General features: G+C 35.1%; 1 protein-coding gene across 1 annotated transcript; it reads left to right on the forward strand.

The window, feature by feature from the left end:
- The first annotated feature begins 3,085 nt into the window (after positions 1-3,085).
- On the forward strand, positions 3,086-10,900 carry LOC137737977 (protein DETOXIFICATION 29-like). Its single transcript, XM_068477570.1, has 8 exons — positions 3,086-3,535; positions 3,688-4,229; positions 6,460-6,546; positions 8,207-8,263; positions 8,346-8,703; positions 8,815-8,901; positions 9,072-9,174; positions 10,787-10,900. Exons 1-7 carry the CDS (start codon positions 3,176-3,178, stop codon positions 9,153-9,155), a joined length of 1,575 nt encoding a protein of 524 aa, XP_068333671.1. The 5' UTR covers positions 3,086-3,175; the 3' UTR covers positions 9,156-9,174; positions 10,787-10,900.
- Positions 10,901-12,491: the final 1,591 nt, after the last annotated feature.

A 12,491-nucleotide genomic window follows, 5' to 3' on the forward strand; every position in this document is an offset into this window, starting at 1 on the left:
GTTTTTTTTTTAAAATATAATGCTGATATATTTACACTAACAAGTGAGAGATTTTGACAAAACCATACATACTACAATGAGTCGTTCATAATATTTAGTATCAGATGCGTCATTCCGACTCATTATTTGTTCTTTTGGATGCTAATTGAATGAATGTTGGTTAATTTGAAGGAAAATGATAAGCACTATATAATTCAGGTGGATTATTATCAATCTCACACTTCTGAATGGCTGCAGGAAAACCGCGGCACTTGGGAAATTTTTGGTGGTCATACAAACAAATAGATTTTTTGTTTGAAAAAACACTTGGCCCTGATATATTCAGTAGAGCATCTGATCTTCTGCACTATATATGCTCCACAAATGCGAATAGGATGGATGATAAATTGATGATCCAATTATACAGAATGGATGATAAATCGATGATCCAATCTTGGAGTCATTTCAAGGGAGGCAGATTGTCTGCCCTCTCTTTACCATGCCCTTTCCATCCCCCCTATATTATGTGATCATGGTTAAGTCACGTCAACATTTTATATTGATTTTTTTTATAGAGATAATAAGACAAAAAGGAATAGGAATATAAAATGTTGACGTGACTTAACCGTGACCGTATAAATAGGAGAGTATGAGAAGGGCATGGCAAAAGGAGGGCAGACAATCTTCCTCCCATTTCAAGATGGTCCCGTACGTGTCTATATACATACATACATACATACATATATATATATATAGAGAGAGAGAGAGAGAGAGAGAGAGAGAGAGAGAGAGAGAGAGAGAGAGAGAGAGAGAGAGAGAGAGAGAGAGAGAGAGAGAGAGTATATAAGGTACAACTATTATTTAATTGAATATATAATCAGTTTATTTTCAATGCACATAGAACTGACAGAGGATGTGATTCTCCAGCAGCATCCAGCATGCATGTCTGTCACATTGGCCGATCTAGCTAAAACTTGTTCCAAATCCCACTTCCGGTTCTGTTCCAAAAAAAAAAAAAAAAATCCCTACTTCCTTCGTTCCAAATCCTGTTGTTCTGATGAATGATGCCGTTGGTTTCAAAAATAAAAATTTGTACATGACTTGACTAGAATCTGAAGAAGTTGTAAAATCAATTGGCAATATGAAGAGTAGCTCAACTGTTTATACACATATGCGGAATTCTTTTTTTCATCAATGTAAAATTCACTCTCAACATAATCTAGTTAATTGTGGTGGTTGATTTATGTGTGGGAGGACCGACAAACAGTGAATTTCAGTTCTTTCATACAGGCAAATAACTGAAGAAGAAATATATTAGAAAAAGGAATTAGATATACATTATATAATCACACACCAAAACGTGTACGTATAAGAGATTTGTTAAAGACTCATTCCACATACGGTCTCTAACTCTCTCTTGCATGTCTTTCTAATACTCATATATAGTGAAATTCTATCTGTCCCCCATATGAAATTTTGCAATTCAATTCTTATTACTAACTTGACTTCATATTTAAGATTTTAAAGTCCCTCGTCCAAATATTGTCTTAAAAAATACAACAGCTAATTGGAAAGGCAGAGCATCTAAAAATACATACGGTGTGGGACTGCGGACATAACGTGGAGAAAACAGCATGCACCACCTCCCAAGAAAACAGTGATCTTCATGCATATATTGATATATATGTACGTGGATCGACACTTATCTTCTTGAACGTATATATCATCTTCGCCTGATCATCCCAAAAAATTAAGTTAGCAATGCCAAGATTGGTGTAGATTTCAATACTAGTACTGTTGCTGCATGTTGTCAGCTATAACAAAATTAATAATATCTATGTATATCACTTCTTCATGCAAGCAAATATTCTTCTGACAAGATCATTTTTTCTTTATCTCCTTAATTTATGGTCAAATATGCTTATTATATTACTGCATGGGTAATACATAGAAAACTTGACTGAACTGTAATAATTTATCTTTTACAGGAAGCGTGTCTTCCCTTCCTCACTAAGAAAAAGGAAGAATGTGAGGCATACCAAACAAAGGGCATGATGATCACAACCATACACATACTATGATCACGCATTTATAATGCTATCTGTCCGTTTGGTTGCGAACCCATGCTCCTCGATTGGGCATAGCCTGCAATATTTCCGAAAGTTCGCATTGCACTTATAACTTATAGGGAGACGCAACGGAAGTCTTAATCAGATGGATATGAAAACATATGAGTAATATACCTAGTTTGTGTTCTTGGAATAGAGTTCTGAATACATTTGTTGACATCCCATTTATGCAGCTCAACTGGGTTTCCTTGTGGCTGATTCGTCAAAAATTACGTATGGAACTTTCCGTTTTAAGAAGATATTCTTAAATGCGAGAAAATTTTATAATGGAGTAATGTTAGAGAGATTATTTTTTTAGATCATGTATTGTAAACCACATAATGTATCGGTTGATAGTTATATTTCTTCTCTTTAGATCACTAAAAAAGAAAATCAACATTAACCACCACATCACGTGCTCTACTAATATGGTCTAAAATGATGATCTCTCTAACATTTCATTTTATTATTTTTTAGAACACAAGCCGTGCACATATGTGATAATTTGAATAAGGGTAATTCTAGGAAGACTAAATTTGGAAACAAAGTTTTGAATACTAAAGGACATGTAAGTTGATGATTGGTTTATTACTTAAACGTTGATAAATGTGCTCACTCTTATGGGTAACACATCATTTAGTTTTTAATTTCCCTATCATTACCCTTTGAATAAATAGCAACGTTACATGGTTATTGTGTTTGGAATTAGAATTAATGATTGGCCAGCTCTTGTTTAACCTATTTAGCTCGTTAAACGCAGGAAGAAACAAAGATGGCCAATAAGTAATTATAATTAATTTGACAAATTATTACTAAGGTGTGCCGTTGACATGTAGGTGCAGATTTGCAGTGCAAACTTTGGAATCAAAACGCGACTTTACCTCGTTACGTGTCTTTTTTCCCCGACGACAAAAACATTATGTTTATTATAATAGTACTAAATGAAACTACAAAATGGACCGCTGAACATATATGTACCACTGGATGCGGATGCCTTTTCCACACTTTGGCTTCCACGCACGTTTCAGTTGTAAATTTCTCGACACCTACGCAAACGCAATCGCAAACTCTCTCCCTCTCTTTAATATATGGCGGATAACAAGCAGCCGCTTCTGCCGCCGACGGACGAGTTTGATCATCATCAGCACCTGCACGACCACCTAGAGTCCCTCCCTCCGCCGGCAAACCCTTCTTTTACTTCCACCGCCTCCTTCACTCCCGATGCCGACGACATCTCTCCCATCGTCAGTATCCGCGACTTCTTCCTCGAGTTCTTCAAAGAAGCCAAAAAGCTATGGTTTCTCGCCGGCCCCGCCATCTTCACCTCCATATGCCAGTATTCCCTCGGCGCAATCACTCAAGTCTTCGCCGGCCAAGTCGGCACCTTAGACCTTGCCGCCGTCTCCATTGAAAACTCTGTCATCGCCGGCTTCTCCTTCGGCGTTATGGTACGTATATCTCCTCCTCTTCCATACCCTTCAGTCAAATATAAATATTAATATCCATATGTGGACTCTGCTCCACGCTGTACGCTCACTACAAGAACTGTGACAAAGATGTCCTGAGTTTGAATCTCACATAGTAATTGATACGTTTGAAGCTTGGAATGGGGAGTGCTCTCGAGACGCTATGTGGGCAAGCATTTGGAGCAGGGCAGCTGGACATGTTAGGAATCTACATGCAGCGGTCGTGGGTGATCCTCAACTCCACTGCCGTACTCCTCTCCTTTCTCTATATCTTCGCTCAGGCACTTCTCAAAGCGATAGGGCAGACCACCGACATATCGAAGGCGGCAGGAGTGTTCGCTATATGGATGATACCGCAGTTGTTCGCGTACGCCATGAATTTCCCGATAGCCAAGTTCTTGCAGTCGCAGAGCAAGATGATGGTCATGGCGGTGATATCGGCGGTGGCTTTGGTCCTGCATACGTTGTTCAGCTGGCTTTTGATGTTGAAGGTCGGGTGGGGACTGGTGGGTGCCGCAGTCGTGCTCAACGCGTCCTGGTGGTTCATAGTTTTAGCTCAGCTGGGTTATATATTTTCTGGGACATGTGGTCAAGCTTGGGTTGGATTCTCATGGAAGGCGTTTCAGAATCTTTGGGCTTTTGTTAAGTTGTCTCTCGCTTCCGCAATCATGCTCTGGTAATTAAAACCCCTTTCACCCATCTTTCTCTGTTTTCTTTTCTTCTGGCCCCTTGAATTCTTTTATTGAAATAATGTAAATGCTACAATAAGTAGCTTTATGTGGTCACATTTACACGTATTACTACTAATTCAATTACTTAAAGAGTAATTTTAGGGAGAACAATTTTTATACCAAGTTTTACAAATGAAATGATGTGGATCGATTGGATTATTACTCAAATATTGTTTAACGTGTTTATTTTTTATTGTTGACACATCATTTGGTTTGTAAATTTGTTTTAAAATTTTGATCTTCCTAGGATTATCCTTAAAATAATGTGGATGATATAGCTAATATATTGCAAACTTATGGTAGTCTCAGTAAATAAGCAAAGTACAATACATGAATAAAATGATAAATCACAAAAAAAAATGTTTATAAGTATTGGAAACACAAAACGCGTAGGGTACTATTTTACATGTTATGACAAGAGTGGATGAAAATTATACCATATTATAAATATTCAAAAAAATGGCTTTACCAAACAATCCACATCGAAAAACATATCATTGCTTCGTATACATGTCAAATTTATAGAAGTGGATTCAACTTTACGACTTTTACATGCACAACTATACCTTAGGTCATGCCAAATGGAATATTGGGACCATGAAGATAAATCCAAATACATACTAAAAATGATCTCATCTTTTATTTGTTTATTTAAAATTTACTATTATTAGAGGAAGAAGTAGAGTTCAAAAGTACTATAATAATTTAAGTGATGAAAAAGTTTCGAACTCAAAAAACATGATTAAAAAAACTAATATTTTATCCATTAGAATATTAGATAACATGCAAAATGCTCTCATCCTTCGATACAAGTAGAAACACAACTTTACAAATAACAGTAACTAATAAGCACAGTCGTGCCTTTATGTGTAGATATAGAAAAACCTAGGTCGGATCGGCGGAAAGCTTTGTGCCTTTGTTCTTTAATATGATTCATAATTCCTCTTCTTCTAATCATCTGCCTTTTGCTACTTAACATATGATTTGTATTACCTATTCTTATGCTTTTTTGCTTTTGCTAACAAGTAGCTCACGCCACGCCACACTTGCAAAATTAACTAATTTAGGCTCGTTTAACAGCTATTTTATTTGCCTTATTATATTAACAATCGTATATTGTTGCATGAACTCTACATACTTAATACACCTTATATTTGTTTTTTTAATTAAAAATTATCGTAATACACATCACATACTTCCCTACAATATCCTCACACCCCATATTCTCAACATACGCCTTACATTTCCCATACACCCCACATTCTTCAAATCTTTTTTTTTTTTAAGGAAAAAACCCTAACATCCTGCGTGCTTGATGTGGAGAGAAGAAAATAGACACTTGAGAGGTGCCAATTGAATGAAATGGGTAAATTGAATGAGTTATATTGTAGTAATTCACCACTGAAAACAGTGAGTCACCAATTACTAAAAGGACCGAAGAATTGTTATAAGGTTAGAGGTTAAACTTGATAGCACAAAGTAAAAAAAAAAAAACATATTATTAGAGAAGCTCCGGAGAGAGAAGCATTTAGGTAATATGGTTTTCTGGGAATGATAAATAAATATTAGGCTTAAATCAATCAATAATAGGGCTTGGGTAGTATAGTTTCTTGGGAAATCCCAAGCAGATATTTGGGACTAATCCCCTTTGAAATCAAAATCAGGGAATAAAATAATGCAGATAGCTTAAACAATGCACATAGCTTGGTTAGGGTTTTGTTCAATAATGAAGGGTGAGGGGTTTTAATAGTTGAAGAAGGTAAATAATACGTTAAAAGTGATTTATAATGTTTTTAGAAATTTTTTAGTTTTTTTTAAATAATAAGGTCGAAGTTGTCATTACATAAGTTATTTAATATTAAATTTTAATGTAGGATGCATTCAACATTTTGTGTAGTGCTAAAAAAAAGTAGTTTATTTTTTGTAACTTTTTATAGATTGGTAACTACGAAAAATTGAAATCAAGTCAAATTTTAAAAACTTAATAAAGAAATTATCAAACAAGTTCTAAATTAATTTTGTGGAATGCGAATATATAACAACTATTTACAATATTATAGATTCTGTTTAATTTGAATTTTATATTATATCTATTGGTTTAATAGAGATCCCAAATGATCAAACGAATTTCCAGAACAAGCTCATTTGATTTTTATTTTTTAAAATCATGTGCAGTTTAGAAGTATGGTACTTCATGGCACTGATTCTCTTTGCTGGCTATCTCAAGAATGCAGAAGTTTCTGTGGATGGCCTATCCATATGGTGAGTACTTAATCTCTTCAAATCTCTGCTGATTACATTTTAATATGTATTTTTTAGAGACATTATCAAGCCTAATTCATCTTCTAAGCGTGTGAAAAAATGTCTCACGGTGCAAGCCGCCCTCTATTACAGTAGTAGAGAAAAGTATTGCTCTTGCACTATGACATGAGTTCGAATTTCGTCGGTTTCCTAATCTAACATTTAACCTAACAAATCTATCGTTCGACAAAAAAGAAAAAAAATATCTCATAGCGGAAGTTTACCAAACATTATAAGGACAAATAAGGAATTGGACCACACTTTTTTTTTTTTTAGCATAGACCACACTTCATATTAAACATGAAATTTGCCACTCAGTACTACGGTCTAGTAGTATTCATTTTCACTGGTAAGTGAGAGATCTTAGGTTCGATTCTGGCCAAAGGCGAATTTGAATCACATTATTGTTAGCCCATTGTAAGGCTTAGCCCGTTCCCTTACCCCTCTAGTGATATGATTATGAAACCGTCCCTTTAATATCAAATTGCCTGATTGCATAATATATATATATATATATATATATATATATATATATATATATATATATAGAGGAAGCCTTTAAAGGAAGGGATCTTCATTTTTCATAAAAATGGGGATTAATTGTAGGGTCCACACGACATCGAATTTTAACGATCCAAACCGTCTATTTTTCAAGTTGCACCTCATAGATCATCCTTGCAAAATATTAGCCAAATTGGAAATATTTAAGACAAAATTAACGAATACTATGTTATATAAGAAACAATGAAATTTTTGTCTTGATAATTAAATGGACAAATGATTTTGGATTCAATTGAATTTTTGTAAAGATGATCTAGGAATAGAGACTTACAAAATAGACGATTCGGATCATTGAAGTTCGATGTAGAGTGAGCCTCATACATAATCCCTATTTTTTTGGAAAAAAGGAGAATCCCTTTGCATAAAAGGTATGTGTGTGTGTATATATAGGTATAGAACTTTTCATGATTACCAATATTTTATTCCATTTTGCAGGTCTACATAAAGAAAAGATAAAATCATTTTTGCTTTTTTTTTTCATACTTTTGGACTCAGGAAATGGAAAAGCTTCTTTCTGTCAAATTTAATTTTTTAGCATAGGAAATTGTTATTAGCATTTTAAATTTTTTAGTATGCACCAAATTTTTTATATTTAAAAAAATATATATTTGTCAAGAATGTAAAATAAAAATTTTAAAATGTCAATAACAGTTTTTATAGCATACTCACATATGGGCACACACAAAGTGTGTGAGAAAATTTATTATTTTTGTTTTTGAAATAGAAGGAGAGAGGGAGAGAGTGATAGAGAATCACATATCTGGTACTTTTTTCTAAAAAACACTTTAAAGAGTTTTTGGAACTCAAAATAAATTTCACCAAAAGCACTTTCAGTCATTTTAAAAGCACTTCCAAACGAGCTCATAATACAGCTTTTGAATACTATCAATATAGACGTTATAAATTATTTTTTCTTCTGGTTTATGAAAAACTGGATTTAATTGACTAGTTTTTTTATATGTATTGTTTTTGAACAAACGATATTGTTTTTAAACTTACAAGTGAAGAGAAATATCACTAGAATGTAGTATTAAGTGACTTATACACGCCGAATTTGCAGCATGAACATACTGGGATGGACTGTCATGGTAGCTATGGGCATGAACGCAGCAATAAGGTCAGCTTTCAATTCATATCAAAGTCCACAAACTTTAGAACACACAAAAATGTTTGTCTTAATTAAATCAAACATTTTGTAGTGTGAGAGTGTCAAATGAACTAGGAGCAGCTCACCCAAGAACAGCAAAGTTCTCACTAGTAGTAGCGGTAATAACTTCCTTTTTGATCGGCGCTATCCTCTCGCTCATCCTCATCATCACCCGGGACAAATATCCAGCCTTGTTCTCAAGCGATTCGGAGGTTAAAGCTCTTGTGAAGCAGCTTACACCATTGCTGGCAACCTGCATTGTTATTAACAACATTCAACCAGTTCTTTCTGGGGTTGCAATTGGAGCAGGATGGCAGGCTGCAGTAGCTTATGTGAACGTAGCTTGTTACTATGTCATTGGGGTGCCATTGGGCCTAATTTTCGGTTACAAGCTTGATTGGGGTGTTAAGGTAAGTTCTCATAATCCCACCTCTCAACGTGACATTGGTTTTAATTTTTATATCGAGAGATGTTATTAGGACTCCAATTGTTAAAAATTAACATTTATACATCATTTTCAGGGCATTTGGATTGGAATGTTGTTAGGGACAATCCTTCAGACTTGTGTCCTTTTCATAATGGTTTATAAAACCAACTGGAACAAGGAGGTAAGGGTTTCAATTTACTCCCATTTCCTGTGCAACATAGCATATACTCTCTGTGTTCATCTCTCGAAATCATGTGATGTGTGATGTGGAAAGAGAGATATACACAAAAAAGCATATCGAAGTTGCACTTTTTAGTTATTGGCTAAAAGAGACCGATGAAATTTATGCAGGCATCCAAAGCTGAAGACAGGATAAAGAAATGGGGAGGGGCAGCAAATTCAAAAGAGGATGGAAAATTGAATCCAGAAGATTGATCAACGTCCACAATTTGGCCAAAATTTCTTAACAGTAGTGTAGAGAAGCACAGAAATGCAGAAAGAGAATAAAAGAGAGAGAGAAAGTAATTGATTACATTGATACTGAATTAAACTTTACAACTATGAGAATACAGTTTATATAGTCATCATAACTAACTTGCAGCCTAAGCTATTTAACTAACTAATTTTGATAACAACTCTAACAACCTTTGGATATTGTCAACATCCCCCCTCAATCTCAACTGGGATTGCCCAGTTTGAGATTGAAGCAGACCATCCAGCAATCAACTTCTTACAATCACAGAAATCAAGAAACACAACCTTCTTCGGCAATCGGCCTTCAATGAAGAAAGGGAACAAGAACTGCACTCCGGCAATCGGCCTTAATGGAGTTGCACACAATAACAACAAACAAAATTTTTTTTCAAGAACGTTACTCCGGCTATCGGCCTTTAAGGAATAACACACAATATCTGAGACAGAACTTTTCACTCCGGCTATCGGCCTTATGGAGGAAACAAAATGCATTCAACACACTCTTGGCAATCGGCCTTTTTCGAGTGCACAAATCTGAAGTATACGACTATCGGCCTTGACACTTCCAAAATTCCCAAGAAAATTCTCACTGAGACGTTATCACAAACAGTTGATATGCTGCAAAGAAAATTAGTAATCTAAGACAAAACCTGAGAACTTGAACCTTGAAACCCAGAACACAATGTCCTTACTCCGAATCACTTGCAGACACTTCCTTATCCTTTTCTCTCCCTCACTGTTCGTAGTTGTTGAAGCCCGGAGACGCAAAAATGGCGACGGGGTTGATACGGAATCAACAGAGAGATGGAATTTAGGTTCAAGAAAGACGAAAATGTGATCATTCCCAGCTGGGTTTTGGAAGCTCGATTTGAATCCATCAAATGGGTTCTCAAGAAAAAACCCCCAAAACCTAACAGAGAGTTGCAGAGCCGGAGCGGGAGAAATGGAGCAATGGGTCCCACTCTTCGACATCTTCTTAACCTCCCCGACTCCCGAATCCGAAGCTTCTGCGTGGCTAAACCAATCTTTCAGCGCCTCATCGTCATCGGCGACCCCAATCACCACCGGCTCCTTCCTCTCGTTGCTGATGAAACCTCTGGACTCGATAGTCGCCGACGATTCTCTTCCCTCGTCTTCGGCTTGGCCTCCAAGCACAAACAGGGTGATGTTTATACAGACTCTGCCAAACATGGTTCAGTCGCGGATTCTTTCGTTTCTGGGTTTGGAGCGTCAGAGGGTTTGCAGTCGGGACTTGGCGAGGCTGGCGGAAGCACTGAAAATTTAATGGAAATTTGGAAAGAAACTAAACTAGGAGGGAAAAAAAAAAAATTTGCAAACTACTACGAAGAAACCACCAGAATCCATGGCGTGAGTTTGGTGGTTCTGATACCATCTTAACAGTAGTGTAGAGAAGCACAGAAATGCAGAAAGAGAATAAAAGAGAGAGAGAAAGTAATTGATTACGTTGATACTGAATTAAACTTTACAACTATGAGAATACAGTTTATATAGTCATCATAACTAATTTGCAGCCTAAGCTATTTAACTAACTAATTTTGATAACAACTCTAACAACCTTTGGATATTGTCAACAAAATTAATTATGAGGAAAGAGTTTTGATATCCAAATATATGTCTAGCAAAATGCCATCTTATTGGTTTTACGTGCATATACAACTCTTTAGTAACAAATAGCAGGCTACACATCCCATGTGCTTTTTTTTTTAAGCGAACAAATAAGGCTGAAGATCACTTGTTCAATATTCACAAAGTAGATTTTAATTATTTTTTAAAAATAGGGAAATTGATCAAAATGATTATTTTTTAAATTTAAATTTTGATTTTTTTTAATATATATATAAAAGGAGCAGCTAGTGGCTTCATTGCGTCAGTTCACCCTTTTGGGGACTGGGAAGACTCACAAAGCCATTTCAGCCTCCTCTTGGTCGCTATCGTGCGATTCACTAGCGGCATGAATCAAACATAGGACGTATTGTGTGGAATACGAGCCTAAAATTCGTCTACAACCTCAGAACCATCTCGTGGTAATTTAAAATGTTGAAATGTTGAGTTTTTAATATTTGATTAATATGTCACCGTATTTAATTTTGTTTCCATCAACAACTGAAATTCAATTTATGATTATTTTAGCTAATTTCTCAAAATAATGAAGAGTTTTGGATCAACCTGATCAATACGGTAACGATAAAAATATAATAAACTAGTCCAACTAAGATGATTGTAATACTAGCTTGCTTTTTTTTTCTTTTTTTTTTTTTGTGGGTATTGACATCTCTTTAAAAAAAACAAAATGTTAATTGACTTAATCCTAAATATTAAAATTAGCTTGTTGACCAAAAACAAAATGTTAAAACCAGCATGTTGTCACGTGCCATTTAGCACTATAGTTTAGTAATGTTACTTAATTTTTATTTGTAAATGAGAAGTTTTAAGTTTAGTTTTGTATATACAACACTCATTGGGTGGCTTAGGGTAAATTTTTTTATTTGTAAGTGAGAGATTTTAAGTTTAGTTTCGTATATACAACACTCATTGGGTGGCTTAGGGTAAATATATATGGCCCCAATACATCATTATATTCAATATTATATGGGTTAGGATATGGATAAATATTTTTACATTCCTTTTAGGTCATTGTATCAAAATAAATAAATACATATATACGAGTAATTAGAATCCCTTATAGTTTTTCCAACTTGTTTAGACTAAACATTTGTTACTTTACAAAATTCGATTCAGATACTTTGATCAATTGCCAACTTAGCATTTTTCTATTTAATATATCTATACTTAAGCTAGCTTACAACTAATTTCCTACAATTTAGGAATTTTAAATTGACACACCCCGACCCAAAATGTCCATCTAGACACCCAAATCTGGATGTGTTGGCCAACCCCTGGAAGGTGACGAAGCGATAAAGTGTAGTGATGTGGAAAATGTGAATAAATTAAAACATAAAAGTGACTAATTTAGAGTGTGCATGCATGTGAGCGGAACTAAATCCATATCATACAAGTGATGTTAGAGTATAGATAAATTGCAATAAAAGAAGAGTAATGATATTTATACCGAAAGGAGAAGTCTCCTATGTAACAGCTTTTACCAACAATCCTTGTCGTCACAAAACCTCTGCCACTAAAATCCTGGAGGGGCGAAAAATAAGGGTGAGTGAGTTCGAAAATAAAATTTTGTAAAACCTTTTCGAAAAGTGTAATTCCTAGCTGTAAAAAAAGTATATGGTTTCTCAAAAATATCATAATAGTAGTATGTAGTAG

Source organism: Pyrus communis, chromosome 6, assembly GCF_963583255.1.
Source record: "Pyrus communis chromosome 6, drPyrComm1.1, whole genome shotgun sequence".
Classification (NCBI taxonomy): domain Eukaryota; kingdom Viridiplantae; phylum Streptophyta; class Magnoliopsida; order Rosales; family Rosaceae; genus Pyrus; species Pyrus communis.

Coding starts and splice junctions, on each gene's coding strand:
- LOC137737977 (XM_068477570.1), top strand. CDS start 3,176: ATGGCGGATAACAAGCAGCCGCTTCTGCCGCCGACGGACGAGTTTGAT. Junction 6,547..8,206: donor GTGGATGGCCTATCCATATG/GTGAGTACTTAA, acceptor CCGAATTTGCAG/CATGAACATACTGGGATGGA. Junction 8,902..9,071: donor AAACCAACTGGAACAAGGAG/GTAAGGGTTTCA, acceptor AAATTTATGCAG/GCATCCAAAGCTGAAGACAG.